Here is a 20,010-nt window from a genome sequence, read left to right as displayed (position 1 = left end):
CGAATTTATTATGTAGCCGAATGAGTTGGTGCGTCACTACCATTCGGGAGTGTGTAGGTTCGAATCTCCAGACATGAGCATCAAATAATAGAAAAAGTTTTTTTCTAATAGCAGTCGCCCCTCGGCAGGCAAATGGCAAACCCCCGAGTGTATTTCTGCTATGAGAAAGCTCCTCATAAAAACCATTTGGCGTTTGGATTCGGCTTAAAACTGTAGGTACCTCCATTTGTGTACCAACATCAAGACGCATAACAAAAATAAGAGGTGTTCGGCTAAAGACATCACCGAAGTATAGGCGCCAGGTATTTATTTATTTCATTTTGAATCTGTTTTTTTGTTTAAAAATTCACCACAGTTGAATTGGCACTGAAAAACTGGCCCTTAAACATAAAAAAAAAATAAATAATTGGCGCGTACACTTCTGTTAGGTGTTTGGCCGAGCTCCTCCTCCTATTTGTGGTGTGCGTCTTGATGTTGTTCCACAAATGGAGGGACCTACAATTTCAAGCCAACTCCGAACGGCAGATATTTTTATGAGGAGCTTTTTCATGGCAGAAATACGCTCGGAGGTTTGCCATTGCCTGCCGAGGGGCGACCGCTATTAGAAAAATGTTTTTATTAATTTTGCTTTCACCGAGATTCGAACCAACGACCTCTCTGTGAATTCCGAATGGTAATCACGCACCAACTCATTCGGCTACGGCGGCCCTTAAACATAGTTATCGCTTTTACGTGCCGCACGCTTGAATTTAGTTAAAGTGAAACAATAAAATTTATATTTAGTTAACTTCTTACCCTGTCTGTCAGGATGTGAATGAATAGAAACAAAAGCGCTTATGGCTGGGTAAGTTATTGATCCGAGTGCCGCCAATATGCCTGCTGCCCACATCATCCTTGAAGTGAAATACAAAACAAGTCAAGGATATAATGACAACAAAATTATATTTATTACTTACCATGACTTACTGCCTAGACCATACCAAAATAGTTGCAACATTTCTAGTACTAAACCTAAAATAATAGTATTTTTTGCACCAAATACCCTGTAAGATGGAAACATATTTCATTAGAATACGAGTATATAGCTTAAATTTGAAGCAAAATTAATGCACATTTTATATGTAAAACGGAATGTAGCCGCTACTCACCGCATAAGATAGCCCAACGTCACTTGCACGGATATACTAAGCGTACCAACAACTGCTATGAAAACGGCCACTTCCATTGAATTGAAGCCCATTTTCAATTTCAAATATACAAATATACATGAATATTGCCCCGCCTCAGGCAAGTATGACAACAACACAGCAACACATTGCATAAGTATGGTCTGATCGGAGCCCACTTTGCGCAGCGCCTATTCATCATGCATACGTACATATGACAACAAATTGAAATATTAACCATTAAATATACAACATAAACATGCAGATGTGAAAAATTAAAGCACTACTAGCTTACAGAAAAGGGATCAGCCTGTTCCCAGCTTATGGGCGCACCCCATGAAGAAGGACGAATTTTTTCTGGCAAGCTTTCGGGCACGGCAACCAATATGAAGAATACGTCAAGGACAGCGATGGCTGTCGCAAGCGCAGCAACTAGCGTATCACCATACGTCTCCATTAGCAAAGCACCGAGTGCGGGTGAAATCACCTTAATAGGAATGTGAAAAAAAAGAAAATATAAACATATAGTATTCATTTCATTTTAATTTTAATTAAGTTTGCTATTTGTGTTATTTCTAAGTCATGCATCAGCATAAACTACATACATATGCGCAATACATACCAGACTGGCTGCAAATGTAGCCGAAACTAAGCCATACGCACGCGACCTCTCCTCGACAGTAGTGACATCAGCCACATAAGCAAATACCACAGAAAAAGTAACTGCCAGTGCACCACTTATGGAGATCATTGCGAAAAACCACCACGAATTGATGGCCATTAGCGGTATAGGTGCACACGTGAAAAATACTGTGATGAGTAGGAAAAATTTCCGTCCCCAAATATCGGAGAGAGCACCTACAAGTGGCGCGCTCAAGAAGGACAATATACCTTTAATGCCCATTACAAGTCCGTTCATGAGAAACGTGTGATCAGGAAATGTCTGATTCAGAGTCTGTAAGAAATTAAAAAATAATTATATAATTATAATTAAAATATTTAAAGATAATTAAGAAACAAATTGTACAAATCAAAACTTCAGAAGTACTTACCGCTATTACTGGCATTGTTAATAGACCCCATGCAAAGAATTCTAAAAATATTACAACTAAGGCGTGATATACGCTAGGCTCGCCAATGCCAGAGCTCTGTAAAAAGATATGCAAAATTAATGTAGCAAATACTTAAATTACTCAAATAAATTAAATAAAAAAGTTTAAGTTAAGAAGATTTATAGCTATTAGAAACTATTTATGTTTATAATTATTTTATTAGCTATAGAAGATAAACGGGAAAAAACTATTTTGGAAAAAATTGTATTCGTTACTGGAGTCAAGATATTCTAAAAATACTTCCGACTTGCAGGAAAAAATTATGAATTAAATGAACTTCGATTATTTTTGTGATTTTATCGACATTTTCAAGGAAAGCACAATTGCAGGTAATTAGCTGTTACAGTATCGGCACCATTCACAATTTCAGTGGCCTTGGTTGCATGCTCGCCCCTATCAAACAAAACCTGTAAAATGTACCAAATTTTCTCTTTGTTGACATCCACTGTTAACGCCCTGTAACCCACAACTGAATGGGACAAAGCAAAAAACAGCCAAATATTTTTTTAGTGTGAAATGTCACCTTGGCAATGAGTATAAACTTTAATTTGTTTGAACGATACTTATTCGTGAAACACCAAAATGACGAAAAAGTTTTTTCTAACAGCGGTCGCCCCTCGACAGACAATGGCAAACCTCCGAGTGCATTTCTGCCACGAAAAAGCTCCTCATGAACAAAATATCTGCCGTTCGGAATCGGCTTAAAACTGTAGGTCCCTCCATTTGTTGAACAACATTACGTCGCACACCACAAATAGGAGTAGAAGCTTGGCCAAACACTCAAAAAGGGTGTAAGCACCAATTATGTATATATTATAACAAAACTAGGGGCAGTATCTTCTAATGTGCGAATTAAATTAAAAAAAAACCCAGGTGAGTTATAGTTGGCTACGTATGCACGTGTCGGTAATTTCACGGATTTATTCGTTCAGGTACCAAGTGTTTATATCAAAAAGTATTGCATATCAGCGAACATTGTAAAATCTTATTTCTGAAGTGTAACAAAGTACTACAAAATGTTAAAATAAGTGTACAAAGTTTGTGTTTGTGAACAATGTATTTCTTTTAAAAATCATCTTTCGTGCGGGGTGATATAAAACTATGCTTATATGATCTATCTATTTGTAGGGAGAAAAGCCAAGTTATATTACATAAAAATCGTTTAAGCCTTGTTTGCGTTGAACTCCCAGGACAGCAGCATTTGGGATTTGAACCATCTTTTTTTTCTTTTTGACAGCTAAAATAAAATCCGTGAAGTGTCACAGATTTAGTTTATGGCTAGATATTTACAAAATATATTAGAAATGATAATTTTCCCAAAAATCATCTTTTCAAATTACGCCCACTTTCACTTCGGTGACTATATTAACAAACAGAGTTGTTGTATTTGGAGGTCGAAATCATGGATAAAATGTTGCATTCATAACAAACGACTGTTTGGTGCGGATTTTAGTCAGACGACACCGCTGCAGTTAATGGCGAGCATTACAGCGTCATGTTCAGTAATTGTTTGTGTTCCCAAATGAAAGAGGATGGCATGGAAGATAGCGCTACATGCCCCACCGTTATTCGAAATTTTGTGCACTGTCTTCGAAAATCAGCCGAAACTTTGTTGCCAATTGACCGCCTACAAGCTTTCTTTTGATCCCATTAGACTATTTTTTATAGAGAGCATTTAAGGATAAATGTTAAGCCAACATCACAGAGACGATTGAAATCGCCCCTGATGAGAGTGCAAATTTTTTTGTCAGAATGGGCTATTGTACCGTCAGCTATGAAAGTCATTTGAATATAGTAAAATGGTGCTCCAATTATCCTTCGGATTATGTAATTCGCCATAAAAAATTTTGAGAGAGCTACTTTTGTGCGATACCTTTCGATTTACGAAAAAATCGTTGTCTACCAAATTTTTATCGGAAAATCATAGAAGTAAGTTGTCAAATCAAAACAAAGAAGGTAAGTAGGGGAAAAGGTGAAATGGTTGAAGTACCACTCTGGCACTCCCACAGTAGCACTAAACCGCCGTTTTGATACCGTTATGAAACCTCCAATAGGCAGACAACTACGGCCAACCAGAGCTGTTGATATCATGGAGAAAATTTATGGGATTTAGATTGGCGGCCTTAATCGACTAAGTACCAATCCCGCACATTTACAGAGAAAGTGCCCAACAGTCTCCTTCTCTGAAAGTTCCCCACAGCTTCTACAAGGGGGAACTCGTTAATTTTTTCGCCCTATGATCGGATAACATTTGAACTATTGCTAATTGGCCAGCCGCCCAAGTTGACTTTTGTTGCTTACAATTTTAGATCTATAATTCCCACAAACATATAATATATGGGCACGAGCCCACTCGGCTGCGGCAACGGATAACCATTACTTTGAGGCCCGGAACAGAATTGCAGTGGGTTGACGGGTCATGATCAGCTGATCCACTTCCTTCGGAAAATGCAGTCGGTTAAACACAACTGCGACGGAGACGGAAAACACTATTTCGACGGACCGGTTTTCAGCTGACATTTTGTGGCTATAATAAAATATTTTTCAATAGTGAAATCTTTTCATGTGCTATATTTAAGAACTTGTTGAAGCTTATTGCTACAAATAAACAAGTTTTTTCTAAATTATTAATAATTTGCAGGGTTTCAAATCGAATATTATTTGCTTGTTATTTGTCTGCTGCCGCTTTTAAATAAATAGTCATCAAGTAATCAGAAAAGCAACCCTGAGTCTTCAACACGTCGGATAACAAAGAAAACAATCTTATTATTGAATAAAATAACCGACGGTAAGAAAGCCGTCCTCGCCGCAATTATGTGCAGTTTCATACTATTAAATGTGTTCTAATTTTAACAGCGGGTACCCGTCAAGGCGTAAACCGCTGTCCGCTGCAATTCTCTTCAAGCGATTAATGTGGATAATTTTCTTCCATATGAAGCGCATGCTCGGAAGTATTTTATATGGAAGAAAATGCATGCCCAACATCGTATGCAAAAAAAAATAACCAACATAACTTTTGAGCCATTTCCAACATGCACTTTATTGTACTAAAATTGAATGGGCTATAAAACAGCATACACAGAAGCTTTTTAAGATTCTGATTGAAAAGTTGAAAATGTTGATGATAATTTTTTAGAAATTTTTGCAATTTTTGTGAATTCGTACAAAGTTTCAAAGTTTAATTTATAAAGTTTCTGCTATACAGTGAACTACGTTTTTATAAACAAATTACGTCAAATATTTAGGATGAAAAATATTGCGAACATTAGAAAAAAACTAATCATGTGAGCACAAATGTTCGTATTAATAATCGCCCTAGTTATGTTTGACGGATTCAACCTAAACATATTCACTAGGGCTGAATTGCCATTATATAAAGCGTTTTTCAATAGGTGCGCTTCAGTCTTTTTCCGATAGGGAAAATAATGTTCTGTTGCTGCTACTTGATCCAGATTTTTTCCAAAAAATCATCTTCAGTGATGAAGCTCACTTTTGGCTCAATGGCTTTGTCAACAAGCAAAATATGCGTTACTGGACAGAAAGCAATCCACACGTGATTCATCAGGCACCGTTGCATCCCGAAAAAATCACTGTTTGGTGCGGTTTACATGCCGACGGCGTAATTGGCTCATATTTTTTCGTTGACGAGAACGATCGCCATTACTGTGAATGGAAATCGATACCGCGACATGATAAACGATTATTTTTGGCCGCAATTGAATGGTATGGACTTAGACGACATGTGGTTTCAACAGGACGGGGCCACAAGCCACACAGCACACGCTACAATTGATTTGTTGAAGAGTAAGTTCGATGAGCGCATTATTTCCAGAAATGGACCGGTCGAATGGCCGCCACGCTCGTGTGATTTGACGCCTCTAGACTATTTTCTTTGGGGTTATGTGAAGTCATTGGTCTACAGTAACAAGCCGGCGACGATTTGTGAGCTCAGAGCCAATATTTAACGCGAAATTGCTGGAAGGAATATCGGCCGATTTATGCAAAAGAGTGGTCGAAAATTGGGTTCAACGATTGGACTTCGTAAAACGTACACGCGGTGGTCATGCAAAAGAAATCGAATTTCATTCTTAAATGTATATGTTTAAACTCGATAATAAAAAAAAAAATTAGTTAAAAAAGTCAAACCGTTTGTGTTTTATTAAAAAAAAAAGTTGAAGCGCTCTTACTGAAAAACGCTTTATATACATATTGGTACACCCTTTTTTTTTGGGTGTTTGGCCGAGCTCCTCCTCCTATTTGTGGCGTGCGTCTTGATGTTGTTCCACAAATTGGCATTACGTCTGTCGAATTGTACAATCAAAATCGACAGAAATCGTGATAAATAGCACATTTACGACACGAAAAAATTAGTAAATATAAACGTCATTTTAGTGCCCATTGAAAAATTTCGGCCGACTGTTGACTTAAATAATTTATTACAGTTATTGAACATGTTGAGGTTTACAGATGAAAATAACAATTAAACAGCAGTCCGAGCAGCTAGTGGTTATGTTATCAGAGAGCCAACAATCGATCATAAATGGCACAAGGATATTTCAAAATACTTTTTCGCGACGTATAGGAAAACATACATAAATGTGTAGCTACAATATGTAACAGCAACATTACGATAATACCTAATTCTCTTTTTGAAAGAAAAGAATACGAAAAAAATATTTTTGGAGTTCACTTAAGAATTTATTTCGTGTTTACACATTTTAATTCATTAAATATATTATATGAAAAAATTATTGAACGGCGAGAGCAAAATCTAACGAGTCTCAGAGGCTTTTCCTGAGACTAATTTAAACGCTTCGTACAGGCGTCGAAAAAACTCACTCTATTTGCTCTTTTAAATTCAAGAAAAATTCATTATATATTGAAAAACGTGTTAAAATAAATCAATTCGTGTAAAAAGAGAGTTATTTATTGTGTTGCCAATAAATAAGATTTAAAATATGCCTTAGAAAAGAAGCTTATGCACAACAAGTGGGGCATAGGGCATCAAGAGGTGCATTCATTGTAAAATAAGCCACAAAATACCAGAAAATACTAAAGACACTATACCGACATTTTTACAAAAAGAGTACCATATCTAGGTACATAACCTTAAATATAGCAAATAAGTCGTTCCCTTAACAAAAGAGTCTCGTTTAGCAAAAGAAACTCATAAATTAAATTGTACATAAGCATTACACATTTATTAAAAAAAAAATCGCACATTTTAAAGACAATTTGTCACGCATACAAAGTTCTTTAAGTGATTCAATAAAAATTTGGTGTTTTATTTTCTTTAGATGGGCATTTCAGTGTTTTTTTATATCTAAAGCAAGGCAACGCTGCAGTTGCTAGAGAGAGATTTGACTGCCGAAAGCAGAAGAACACCAACAACACCTGCAATCGCGGGCAATGCCACCAGATGTTAAAAAAAAGTAAAGCTAAATGAAACTGAGTAAATTATTTAACTATTACTAAAAAATGTATGTTTAACAAAATTATAAACATTACATTTTAATTAGAACAGGCTAGAAAAATGTCATGAAGAAAGAACTAAATAGCAAAAAAATGCTAAATCAAGTTACAAGAATGGTAATCCATACTGGTGCTAAAATCACTTAACTCGTTGTCAAATTCGTTGAGAGCAAAGTAACGGGACCACGATAGGCGCCATCTCATTATTCTTTCCATCATGGGTGAATATGTTTGAAAGGCTGCTGACCCAAGGGGCGCTTGCTTTGCTTCGACAACAGGCTTCAGTATTAGGCGTCGCTACGTTTCGTTATTTCGCCAGAAAAGCTTTCAAACTAAATTAAAGCGAACAAAGCCTGCATTCGGTCAGCATCTTTACATACTAGGTACGTTGAAGTAAAACAGAGAAACTGATAGAAAGGTAACTCGGTACAGAAACTCTCATTCAATAGCCTCATTACGGTAATAAAAAATGTGGCGTACTTGTATTCTATACAAAAATTCCCTATATAATTATATGTAGTCAAAGAGGATTTAAGGAAGGTCTTAATTTCGTACATCCCAAAACTATGCCGAATTACGCACTTAGTGTCATTATATACTTATACATAGTACAATTACATACATACGTTCGCAGTTCAGTGCACTCCCATCTCACCTTGAAATGCAAACAAAGCCATCGAGTCCAATTTACACAACGACGTTCCGTTTTCACAGTTAGCACCGGCGGAAGCGGCAAGTCATTATTACCCATTGCATATGCTGAACATGTGGCATCATCGTCAGCACTTTTTAATGGCTTATTATGACTTAATTTAGTGACCTGATTGTGGATTGCACGTTTTGCCAGCCCTGGTTTAGTATCTGGCAAAGCTGTGCTAATATTGTCTGCGTCTAAGTCAGTGATAGTAGTTGTGGTTGCAATGGAAAACGAAATATTATCCTCAGAAATGGAAGTTGCATTATTTGCATCTATAAAAATCTGTTGCTGTTGTTGTTTTGCAGAAGCAGCCGAAGCAATGATCAATCTTAATTGCGTTTGTGTAGAAGGCAAAGCAATTGCTTTTGACTTTGGCAGATTGTAAGAAGACGTCTTATTATCCCTCATAACATTGGCAACATCCGCCGTTGAAGGGGTTGATGAAGTGGTATGCGATGCAGTAGACGTCTTTGAGCTGTTGTTATCTGTATCTTCCAAAGCAAAAACTGGCGATATATTATTTGTAAGCTGTTGATGCTGCTGCTGATATACCACATCAGCCGCTTGCTCTTCAGTAGTAGTACTGGGATCAAATGAGCCAAATGAATTAAGCGTAACCACTGCTGTAAACTCATTTTTATTGAGATCACTAGACGGATTTGCATTTGCATCCCTTGGTATGTTACCGATGCTATAAGTGCTGCTGTTGCTATGACTGCTACTACTGTTGCTTCTGCTGCTATTACTTATGTTGCTTTTGCATAGAGTGTCAGGTATGGCTACGATCATCAGTGGCGGGGCGGTGGCCACATCATCGACCAACATATCGGTAATGGTAGCCTCATCCTCACTCTCGTCAATTTCAAAACTGCTCGTATCGGCCTCTGTGATCTCACAGCTCGAGACTGGATCTTCTGTATTGGAAGTTTCGGCGACATCATGAGACGCTGTGGCATCAATGCTCATGACGGCGCAAAGTTTTTCAATTTAAATTTGCGGCAAATGTTAAACATTTGCAACAAAAACGGCGTTTCGTGGTAGTCTACAATGTTTCGGGCTTTTTTTTTTTGTTACTTTCCTTTGAGTATTTGTGATGATGATAAATAGTGTTGGTTTTTTTGCGAAGAAAAGCTTATTGTTGGTTAATTAATGCCGTTCACTGGGAGGCAAAGGAATTAACAGTCTTAATTGCACAAAATATCGCTACGCGCGTATCACACACTTCCAAAACGATTATATATATTCGTCACTGAATTCTGTGCACGATTTGCTTTTTAAGTTTTTTCCTATTTTTTTGTTTTTGTTTTGATAATCACAGCATAATTTATATGTTTAAACAAGTTCGTGGCTGTAATCATAAATATTTAATTTTCTGTAATACATGTAACAATAGCTTTTCACTGCTTCAATGAACCATTCCGAACTGCAACTCACACACGCTTTCAGTTAAGCGCTTACTTTTTTATCACATAAGGTAAGTTTGTGATTTGTTTACAACTGAATTATTTTATCTTTGATGTTTACCCTCAAGCTATATGGCAGATAGTACGCCATCTTCAAGTTGTTCAACATCATTTTGATCATAACCACCATAGGCCAACGGATAGTCACGGCGTGTAAGAAAAGTAACATCAGTTCATAAGCCTACATATTTTAGCTGCCAAATGCAACAAAAAAGTAAACAAAGAACATAAACCAGAAAGCAGAAAGCATAATGAGCTGGCAGCAGTTTAGCACACTGTGAAAATGAAAATTGTAGATTGATTTTGGTATTATTTTTACAATTCAATACACTTCACTTTATATTATTTATTATTACTATATTTGCATCAAAACAGCTAATCAGTCTTAAATCATAAAAATCAGCATCAAATGTAAACGAAGCTAGTAAAAATTGTCACACGGTCTTCATAATAGGTGATCTTTTGTACATATATAGTTGGCGCATGACTCATGAGCATTTCTTAAACATTTTGCTGTATTTTTTGCTGACATACAAATGTGTTTGAGATTGCATTCTAAAAACGTTTCAATTTTGTTGTATCACTTAACAATGCGTATATTATACTCTTTCTTTTGCCAAATATCACAGCAAGATTTATGCACATTTAATTTTTTGTTATAACAGATCGCATCAGTTGTTGGTTTGTTTTGTTTAACTGCTTCTTGCTTAATTTCATTTTGACTTTTTCAAAAAAAGATACAAAAAGATTTTAAATGAAATGTCGGAATTAAAAAATAAGTGCCAGATATGTTAGCCGCTTTCAGTGTTGTAAAAATTAAGATTTTAGAATGAAAGTAAACGAGCGAACATTGGCCTCAATAATATTTTAGTAAATATTTTACGAAATATTTGAAGTAGTATTTGCACACGCAATTTTTTTTAACTACCTCTTCGAGGAATAACATTTAGATTTTTGATCTAAAATTAGCACTTAAAGAAAGACACCATTTTAATTTCTATTTGCAAAAAATGAATTCCAAGGCAAATTGTTTTCTTTGTTTTCTTGGCCTCTGTGAAACCAAATGATCAGCCTCGAGCGAGTTGAGGTGGGTGGCGCTATGCTCTAGACATTCATGATGAAGGTACATTGAACAGGTATTCTCAATAGAGCAACTGATTTGATTTTTTTCTATTCATTTGGTCTCTAAATTATAAACATTTTTTAAATTACTCTAAACTGCCAATTTTTTATAGATTTTGACATTCTAGGGACTAAAAACAAAGAGAAGAGGCACAAAGGCTCCAGATTTAAAATCATAAATAGAAAAAAAAAACAGAAGAAAAAGAACCGAGTAAGGAAGATAAACTCGGCCTGGATCGAACTTTTTGTGCCCGCGCACATTTTAGTATTATTTAATTTGGACTGGCTCCTAATTTTTGGCATCAAACAAACTCATAGACAATGAGAGTTATCCTTTTCAGACTTTGATCTATTAATTGTGGACGTTGGTTGGATTTGTTCTAGCTTTATTCGTTCGTATTTAACGTCGAAAAGTGTGGCCTATCGCTTAATAGATTGTGCGTTTCTATTTCTTTATATCTGTAGTACGATAATTAAAGTAACGCTACTTGAAAAATTTTTCACTAAGGCCCGCAAGTAACTTGAGAAATATGTTTTATAAATTTTAATTGGGACTAAATAAACCCTGCTTTATCATGTGAAGAATCGCAAAATTGATATTAAACTTTAGCTTTACTGAGAAGTTGTGTTTCTTTTTTTTTTAGATTGGAAAAAATTAGTGACTTTGTAAAATTTAATTGAATGCATAAATTTAACTAGTCCTCAAAAATTATCAATCATGCTATATGTGCGACAGACCAAATTAAGAGTCACAAAAAAGTATTATTCACCAAAAGTTTTGAAATTTTCACAACTACTTCAGCCATGGGTTTGCTTGTAACATCAGACGGAAGGACGAAAATTTAATGTTAGCACCTAAAAAGTGGGCAGGATTTTTATACGATCTGGATAATATTTTTGTTGGATCTAAATGAGGTGCTGAGCAACACGCGAACCAAGTTTCGGTAAGTTTTCGTAAATCGTTATTCAGATACGCGCTTTTAAAAGGGGCATGGCATCGTGGCAATACCAAACTAAATTAGTCAAAGAGAGATATGTGTACCAAGATTCATTGAAATGCATACATTAATTTTTGCTCAAGTTTTCGTGGGTACGGACGGACGTTCTGCTCGACTCCTCTCATCATTCTGAGCATTTTGGTATATACCCTATGATCAAAAAGTACCGGGAAGCTGATGTTGACTGACTTCGATTACTAAGGCGTAGTGTACCATGAGTACCTTCAATCGGCCCAGACAGTCAATCAAAAATATTATTTATTCGTTTTGAAGCGTTTGAGAGATGCTGTACGTCGCGAAAGGCCGGAAATGTGGGCAAACAATTCTTGGATTTTGCATGATGATTACCCCAAATTGTGCTGGATTATTTGACCAAACACCAAGTAAATACCATCGCGCAAGCCCATATTCACCTGATACAGCCCCGTGCGACTTCTTTTTGTTTCCCAAGTTGAAGTTCCTACTTCGTGGAAGGAGATTTCAGTCGATAGAGGAGATCAAAGAGAATGCGACGAAGGAGCTGAAGGTCATCCCTTCGTCGGCCTACCAGGGGTGCATGAAGGACTTGGTTAACCGTTGGCATATGTGTGTTGTTTCAGACGGGTCATATTTTGAAGGAGATAAAATAAATTTGCCTGAAATTTAACTCTATTTTATTTTATTTAAACATTCCCGGTACTTTCAGATCATAAGGTATATATATCTAAATCTATCGCGATTCCTTTATTCTGTTACATACATACAACAGTTTAGCGAAATTATATTACCCTTGAGCACAAGTACGCTGGTATAAAAAATGCAAAAAAGCTCAGAAAAGCGAGAAAAGAAAATTTAGAACCAGGCAACGAAATGCGATATCACAAAGCAAGAATTGGACCATTAGTACATATTAGCCACATGTTGGCGAAATAAGATTTTTTAATAGCATACATATGTATGCATATATAATACTTGTATAGTGTATCCCTTGGAAACAATCAGCTTAACTAAACATTATACACAAAGATGTCAAATGGAGAACAATGTGATGGCTTTACTGATGTTTTTAATTGGCATCATATGACACTAGAAGGAAAATGTGGTTGAAATCTCTTTGGCAGTTATAATCAATCAAAAAGATGTAAAATAGTATACAAGCGAGGACGTAAAAGGTGGTATCAAAAAATAATTTTATGCATGATTGAAATATATCACATTTTAGAAAATAAGAAAATAATAAACCAATAGATCTATTATATTTTGTTAGAAAAAACACATATTAATTAATTATCATCCTAAAACCAAGAAAAGAACTTTTAAGACCCGAAGTTCTTCTGGACTACCATTTGTCATACCTCATTACTACTTAAAACAGTTCAAAATCATTGTATATATTAATATCCGAAAAAAAGTTGTATGATATTTTCAATACAACGAAATGATAATTTATTTTAACCAGCATTTAAATAAGTAACCCAGTTGAGAACGATCTATAGATACGTAATAGCAAAAGAGACTATTTCCAGTTCCTAAATGTGAAGAAATGATTTGGCAGTAAGAGATTTAAGTCGAATGAGAAAGCATTGAGAGCATAAAAAAATTTCAGAAATATGGTATGAAATGTATAGGTATCGGAGAGCTTGCGAAGAGAGTATTACTTTTTTTTAATTTCCAAGGACTTATTGATGGCAGATTCAATTCAAAAGAGTTACGTTACAAAATTATCTAAATAAACTCAAATTAATAAATTTATCATGCAAAACTCTTTTTAACTTCAAAATGGTAATTACTTTACAGTTATTTACATACAGTCACCACTGTAGAAGTGGACAAAACGAATATGCCACTACATGTATTGATCGACTGTGTACAATGTAAATAAATTACGCATACGCCGTGTTGTACAGCGATCGTATTGTATTACTTGCAATTAACTGAGCAAATAAACGTGATCGCGAATTCCAGCACACATCAATGTTATTTGGAGTGTAACATTTTAAATATTTTTACCTTTAAGCATAACAGAGTGCAAGCATATGCATATAAATATATACATACACATACTTTTGTATGTACATACATACGAAGATTCATATAAACGTATGCCTGTGTGTGAAACTTTTTTCTAGTGCCTTGACAGCTGACTTTTTGCAACTCTGTAACGTGTTCTTTGTAAACTCATTAGGTTTATGTACTAATATTCTTTTGTTTGGCTATTGTCGCATTCTCGAATTACAGAAAAGAGTAACAAACTGCTGGGAGCAAAAAAAAAATTAACTAATATAAATCCACGCACAAGGAAAAATAAAGCACAAATTGACTGATAGTTGGCACATACACACCATGGAATTTTACTTCGTCAATCAACATGCATACTACACAAATGTGTGTTTTACTTTTTTCCAGATTTTATATGTTTCTCTATATTACTTTGCAGCTATACACATATATGTCTTTTGTTGTGGTATTAGGAAATCGATTATTTCATTGCATGAGTTTTTCGTTGTGGCATTAAATAACACTTTCATTTCAGTATCTCCAAACTAGGAATTAATTATGTGTTCATTCAATGGAACATTCATTCGTATAAAAATAAAAATATTTTATTAATGGGTTTTTCACCGCATATGGATTGATAACACGTTTCGAACACTTAAATTTGTATATATGTTTTATTTATTTTTTGTTGTTTTGTTTGTTGATCACCTTTATTGTTATTGTTGCATTGACATTGAGGCAACACGAAGTTCGACAAAATTTCTTTGTTATTGACTAGTATTTATTTAAGTTGATAGAATTTAAGCAGAATATTATTGACATTGCACAAATTTATTTAATTTCACTAATTTTTTCTCTATCGCCTTTAATATTTGTAGAATTTAGTATTAATAACTAAAATAAAAATGTATATAAAAGGAAGCCGAGTTTCCACGACCGTTCGCGTATGCACACGTTTCATTTTGCACATGTACGAGTAAGGAAAGCGTATGCGACAGTGAAACTTTTGCTTTCCACAAAGCTTTCGATTCTTTACATCTATAATTGGCAAAAGTTGCTGCATTGGCTGGCCCAGGGCCAAATTTGCGCATAAATGCAACAAAGTTTACAAGATATTAAAGCGATTTACATATTGTAAAGAATTTTAGACTTTGTAATGAGGAAAAAGCAAAAATTACCCTAATATAATAAAATAACAGGGTAAAATTCACGATTAATTAATCTTGTAAATTGTATTTAAATATTGTAAAGTTAGTAAATTACGAAAACAAAACATATGCAATTTGAAGTATACTTTTAATACTTTTAAAATTTTTCGATAATTGATTGCTACTGAAGGGCGTAAAACGGTATGTCAATATTCAATTGAAATAATTTTCTCTCTCAGTTACCACGTATAGCACGATGCGACTGTAAAAGTCATACCGAAAAAACTCCATATGCACATGAAACTAAAGTTGTTATATACATAGAAATGCTGCACACTCAGTTTTTAATTTTTCCATCAATTTAATATTTTAAAGGACATTGAAGTTTCAAAAAAATGTTACATACTTATACTCAGTCTGTGGTCTTAATATGGGCATCTATAAAAAAAAATATTTACTTTTCAACTTGGTTCTTCCTGCTGTTTTATTAAAACATTAAATAATAGTTGAACTTATTTCCTATGAAATAAAGAATACACAATGAATACTAAACAAAATCTATATTTATCCTGGCTATATTTATAGCTGAGTAAATCCTCTTTCATTTGATGTACATATTATACAGAGTGAGTATATGTAAATATTTAAAACCATTTTTTTTAAATATAGTGAAATTGAAAAAAGGAAAAATTGAAACTTGAAAGCCTTTTGAAAAATTAAATAGATGAGAGAATGAATATTTTATAACAAAGTTTTTAACTTTAAAAATTTACGTATTATCGACATTACAATTGAGTTACAATACTTGATCATACAGGTATCTAATTTGAACCCAGATGAAGACGATGCGAATCAAAACAAACATGAACTGCTGCATCAAGATAAATGTATATAATTCCGGAACAATTCATAATTCCGTGTTAGAAGAAGTTTTCGTCCCTACTGTTAAGAAAATTTTTCATATGCTACAAAAGGTAATGATCGTTTGGTGCCAGCTCTCGAGTATACGGCGAATGTAATACCATATACCTGTATGTATACCCATATACCTTTTTCTTGAGACCGACCTTTTGTAAATGATTCTAAGCGCTCTTATGGCTAATCTTCCTGCCGGTCCGACTCCACGATTTCTATGATTTTATCGCCATTTTCGACGATTGGTCTACCTACAGCATCCTTATTACAAGAATGGAACCATGCCAACCGACTTTTTACTTTTGCTTTCGATACTGCATTGGGTCCACATACAGCCTGTTCCGTCTTTTCAAAAGTATTTAAAGGATGATAGATTACCAGGTTTGGCTCTCAGTTATGGTGAAAAACGAAATTGGGCGAGTAACTTCGGCTACCATGTAACCGGGCAACTCGGCACTCGGCAGCAGAATTATTCCCACTCATTTCACACTTATTCACACTCGTCCAATCAGTGTAGAATGTGTTGATTTTTTCATATATCACCAACACAATCTCAGTTTTTTCGTAAACAAACCGCTGTCATGACTACCCCTGTTACTTCAGCTATTCAGCTTATTCTTCCAAATTCGCTGAGAGCCGGTTAACGGTCTGATATTGGTCACACCTTCTTATTTTTTTCACATTGGTAGGGTAACGGGTTGACGGGTACCCGCTGTCAAAATTAGAACATATTTAATTAGCATGTAATTGCACAGTATTGGGCGGGGACGGATTTTTTGCCATCGGTTATTCTTACGGCGGGAACATATTTAGATTCATTTCTATTTTCTCCGTCGGGTTGAAGACTCAGGGTTGCTTTTCTGATTACTTGATGACAATTTGTTTGCTTAAAAGCAAGAGCAGACAAATAACAAGCAAAAAATATTCTATTTGTACAAGAAAACCAGCAAAATATCAATAATTTAGAAATAAGTTTTTTTGCAACAATGAGCTGCAACTAGTTGAATATATGAAAAATGAAAATAACAAAGCTCCATTAAATTAAATGAATGCAAAACAGAATATTTTAAAAGATTAAATTAAATATGAATTACATTATGTTGAATTAATTCAATCAACTTTAGTTCAATTACAATGTATTCAAATGTCCTCTCTGCTAAACTTTCCGACTCGGGTTGAAAAGCTTCTCATGCATACATACATTCCATTATACACAAAGTAATTATTTGATTGCGTGCTTGCCATCATCATTTTACTTTCATTCTCTACAATAACAAAAACTACAACCACAACATCTTTTTTTTTCTTTTTTGTAAAATTTTCCAAAAAGTCGGTACATTCCCAAGCATACTGTGCATATGTTGAAAGAAAAGAAGCTTTTCTCGCGTAACTATTATTGCCTGTATTTACATAGGAAAGCTGAAAATGAATGGAGAGAGGCAGTGGGAAAGAGAACATAGTGAGAGCACAGCAACAAGCTTTACGCCCTCACGTGGTGCACCAAATACGATTTCATTCACATAAGCAGTTTTTTTTGCCCACAGCCGTTTCTGGGAAACATTCTGTGAGAATATTTAAACAAAAAAAAAAATGGTGAAAAATGGTGTTTTCCGTGCAAGGTACATATGTATGCGTTTGAACTAAAGAGTATGTACATATTTGTCCAATAAATTCATTTATTTATTTAAAAGAGTAACAATCATAAATAAATGTAACACTCACAAACTAAAACACTGGCTGCCGCGGAAACCGGTTTATGCAATAACAATGAAAACACTGATTTTTCTTAATTATGTGCAAAGGCGTAGCTAATTATTTTAGAATAGCCTTTTAAAAAAGTAGCATTTTAAAATTAAAAATACACGAATGGCATGGAAAATGAAGCATATCTAATTTATATCTTAATTGAATACTATACCATTGAACCATAGAAGAATTTATAGAAATAAGCGTTACTTTATTACTTGTTTTTACATTTCGGCTCCGTCAAAAAAGTTTAAACACACTCGGATTAAATTATTTGCAGCATTATATTGGGTGTTCTTTTAGCTGCATGAGAATTCGATATCGATACCTATAGTTTGATAGCTGAGAAAGGCAAACTATTTCTGTTCAGTGAGCTTTGGCAAGTCATCATGTGTCGTTTAACGCCAAAACAACGCTTCCGAATTGTGGAAATTTACTTTCAAAAAAAAAAAAAAATGCGTGCGAATTTCACAGAGGACTCGCCATACAGCCCACTCAAGAATCGATTTATTTGGTGGCAACTTTCTTTCCAGAATTGGTCCTGTTCACTGGCATCCTTCGTGCAATTTAACGTGCAACAAACCAGCAACTCTTGAAGCCATGGCAGCAAATATTCAAGCCACCATTAACGCCTTATGACCACATTTATTGGAAAAAGGTAGCCAAAAATAGTGTTTAAATAGACTCACTTAATTGAAATTATGGCTTCCATTAACATGTTTGTAATATTTTTAACCCAGTAAGGTATAAGGAATTTCTTAATTTTTCCTTGGGTACGAACAATAACCAGTGACAATAGTCAATCAGTCTTATATCTTCCCCACTTTCAGTTATTTAAGAATTAAATTTAACGTCCCATTGATATCAAAGAATAGAGTGTAACATATAATGGACCCCTCTATTGGACAGGCAATTCCCCTGGCCTGGCATTTTTTCCTGTAACAAATTTTGTGCAAGCTGACTGGCGGTGAGTGTTCGTCCAAGGGAGGTTTCCCTGTAGTTAGCAGGCCTTAATAAATAAAGGTATTGTACAAATTATGCTTCAAATACCAATAATACCTACAAATAAGATATCGTCTACTTCTATTTGTATATCATTTACACCAAAGAACGTAAAAACAGAAAACTGACCCAACACTGTAAAATTTGTAATCGAGTAAAAAAAATCTAATAAAAATATCTAAAATAAATTTCAACATCAAATTGCGTAATTTTATTAACTAAATATTATTAATAATTTATTTATATAATTTTATTACCTATTAAATACAATATAGCGCACGGTGCTTCGAATCAGAAGATCTCAACTATGGAAAATTTTTAACATCAAGGAATGTCTCTTACACCAACATCTTATCCGGCCAAATTTAAAGTAAAACTGAAAACTAAAGTGCAAATTCGAAGACAATGCTAAAGGTGCCAGTATTCTGCATAATACGACTTCAGCTCGCAAATCGTGCATCTAAAGCCTACACCTACGTGCAACCTCTTGGTAGCCTTAGGGAACCAGTTCTGTAGTTCATACATATGCATTCACTCTTATCAACTAACTTCACCTAAACTAGCTTTAGACATACTCGTGTGTACATTATAAGAAATATTTGCATACCATTAAAATTAGTTGATTCGTGTTTTTATGGAATCTGCATGAGTAATGAATAGAGAAGAATCACTCCTGCGACTATTATCTATTTCGTAAACTTAATTTGGCAACGTAGAAAAGCCCGACGAAAAGCCGACTGAATCTATACAAACTGTTTTGACCACCATCCTAAATAACATACATAAAAAGGACATAAATAGCTGGTTTTATCAATTGGAGAACGTGCAACATTCAGTATCCAAACAGACGGCGAATACATTAATATTGATAAAAAAATGTTTATCACAAAATATGCACTTTTTTTAATACAGTGTGAGCAATGAACTTTTTGTGGCAAACCTACATAAAAAATATCAAGAAAAAAATACGCAAATATGCGCAACGCACCCACAATCTTTATTGGAACATAAAATTAATTAATCAATATGCGTATGCTATCAGCAATTAGGGGAAACCATTGACGTTAAATTCTAAATCAATTTCCACATCTTTAATTTTAAGTTTAATAAACTCGGCTGATAAATAAATGAATTGAGTTAGATAATTTCGTTTCTAAAACCATAATAAATATTTTTGCTCATTAACACAATT

General features: G+C 34.7%; 1 protein-coding gene across 2 annotated transcripts in view; it reads right to left on the bottom strand.

The window, feature by feature from the left end:
- LOC129240840 (hippocampus abundant transcript 1 protein-like) overlaps positions 1 to 20,010 on the bottom strand; it is a 34,933-nt gene that overhangs the window by 5,180 nt on the left and 9,743 nt on the right. The window contains exons 1-7 of one of the 2 annotated variants that reach the window (XM_054876864.1): positions 8,406 to 9,514; positions 2,219 to 2,314; positions 1,789 to 2,121; positions 1,462 to 1,653; positions 1,149 to 1,357; positions 957 to 1,043; positions 796 to 893 (exon numbers count right to left, since the gene is read on the bottom strand). In XM_054876864.1, the coding sequence (XP_054732839.1) occupies positions 796 to 893; positions 957 to 1,043; positions 1,149 to 1,357; positions 1,462 to 1,653; positions 1,789 to 2,121; positions 2,219 to 2,314; positions 8,406 to 9,413 (2,023 nt within the window). In that variant the 5' untranslated portion in view covers positions 9,414 to 9,514. Of the gene's footprint in view, positions 1 to 795; positions 894 to 956; positions 1,044 to 1,148; positions 1,358 to 1,461; positions 1,654 to 1,788; positions 2,122 to 2,218; positions 2,315 to 8,405; positions 9,515 to 20,010 lie in introns of those variants that run through there. The other variant, XM_054876865.1, reaches the window with a different exon arrangement.

The sequence above is a fragment of the Anastrepha obliqua genome, chromosome 3 (assembly GCF_027943255.1).
Source record: "Anastrepha obliqua isolate idAnaObli1 chromosome 3, idAnaObli1_1.0, whole genome shotgun sequence".
Lineage (NCBI taxonomy): Eukaryota > Metazoa > Arthropoda > Insecta > Diptera > Tephritidae > Anastrepha > Anastrepha obliqua.
This window is presented reverse-complemented; position numbering and strand designations above follow the sequence as displayed.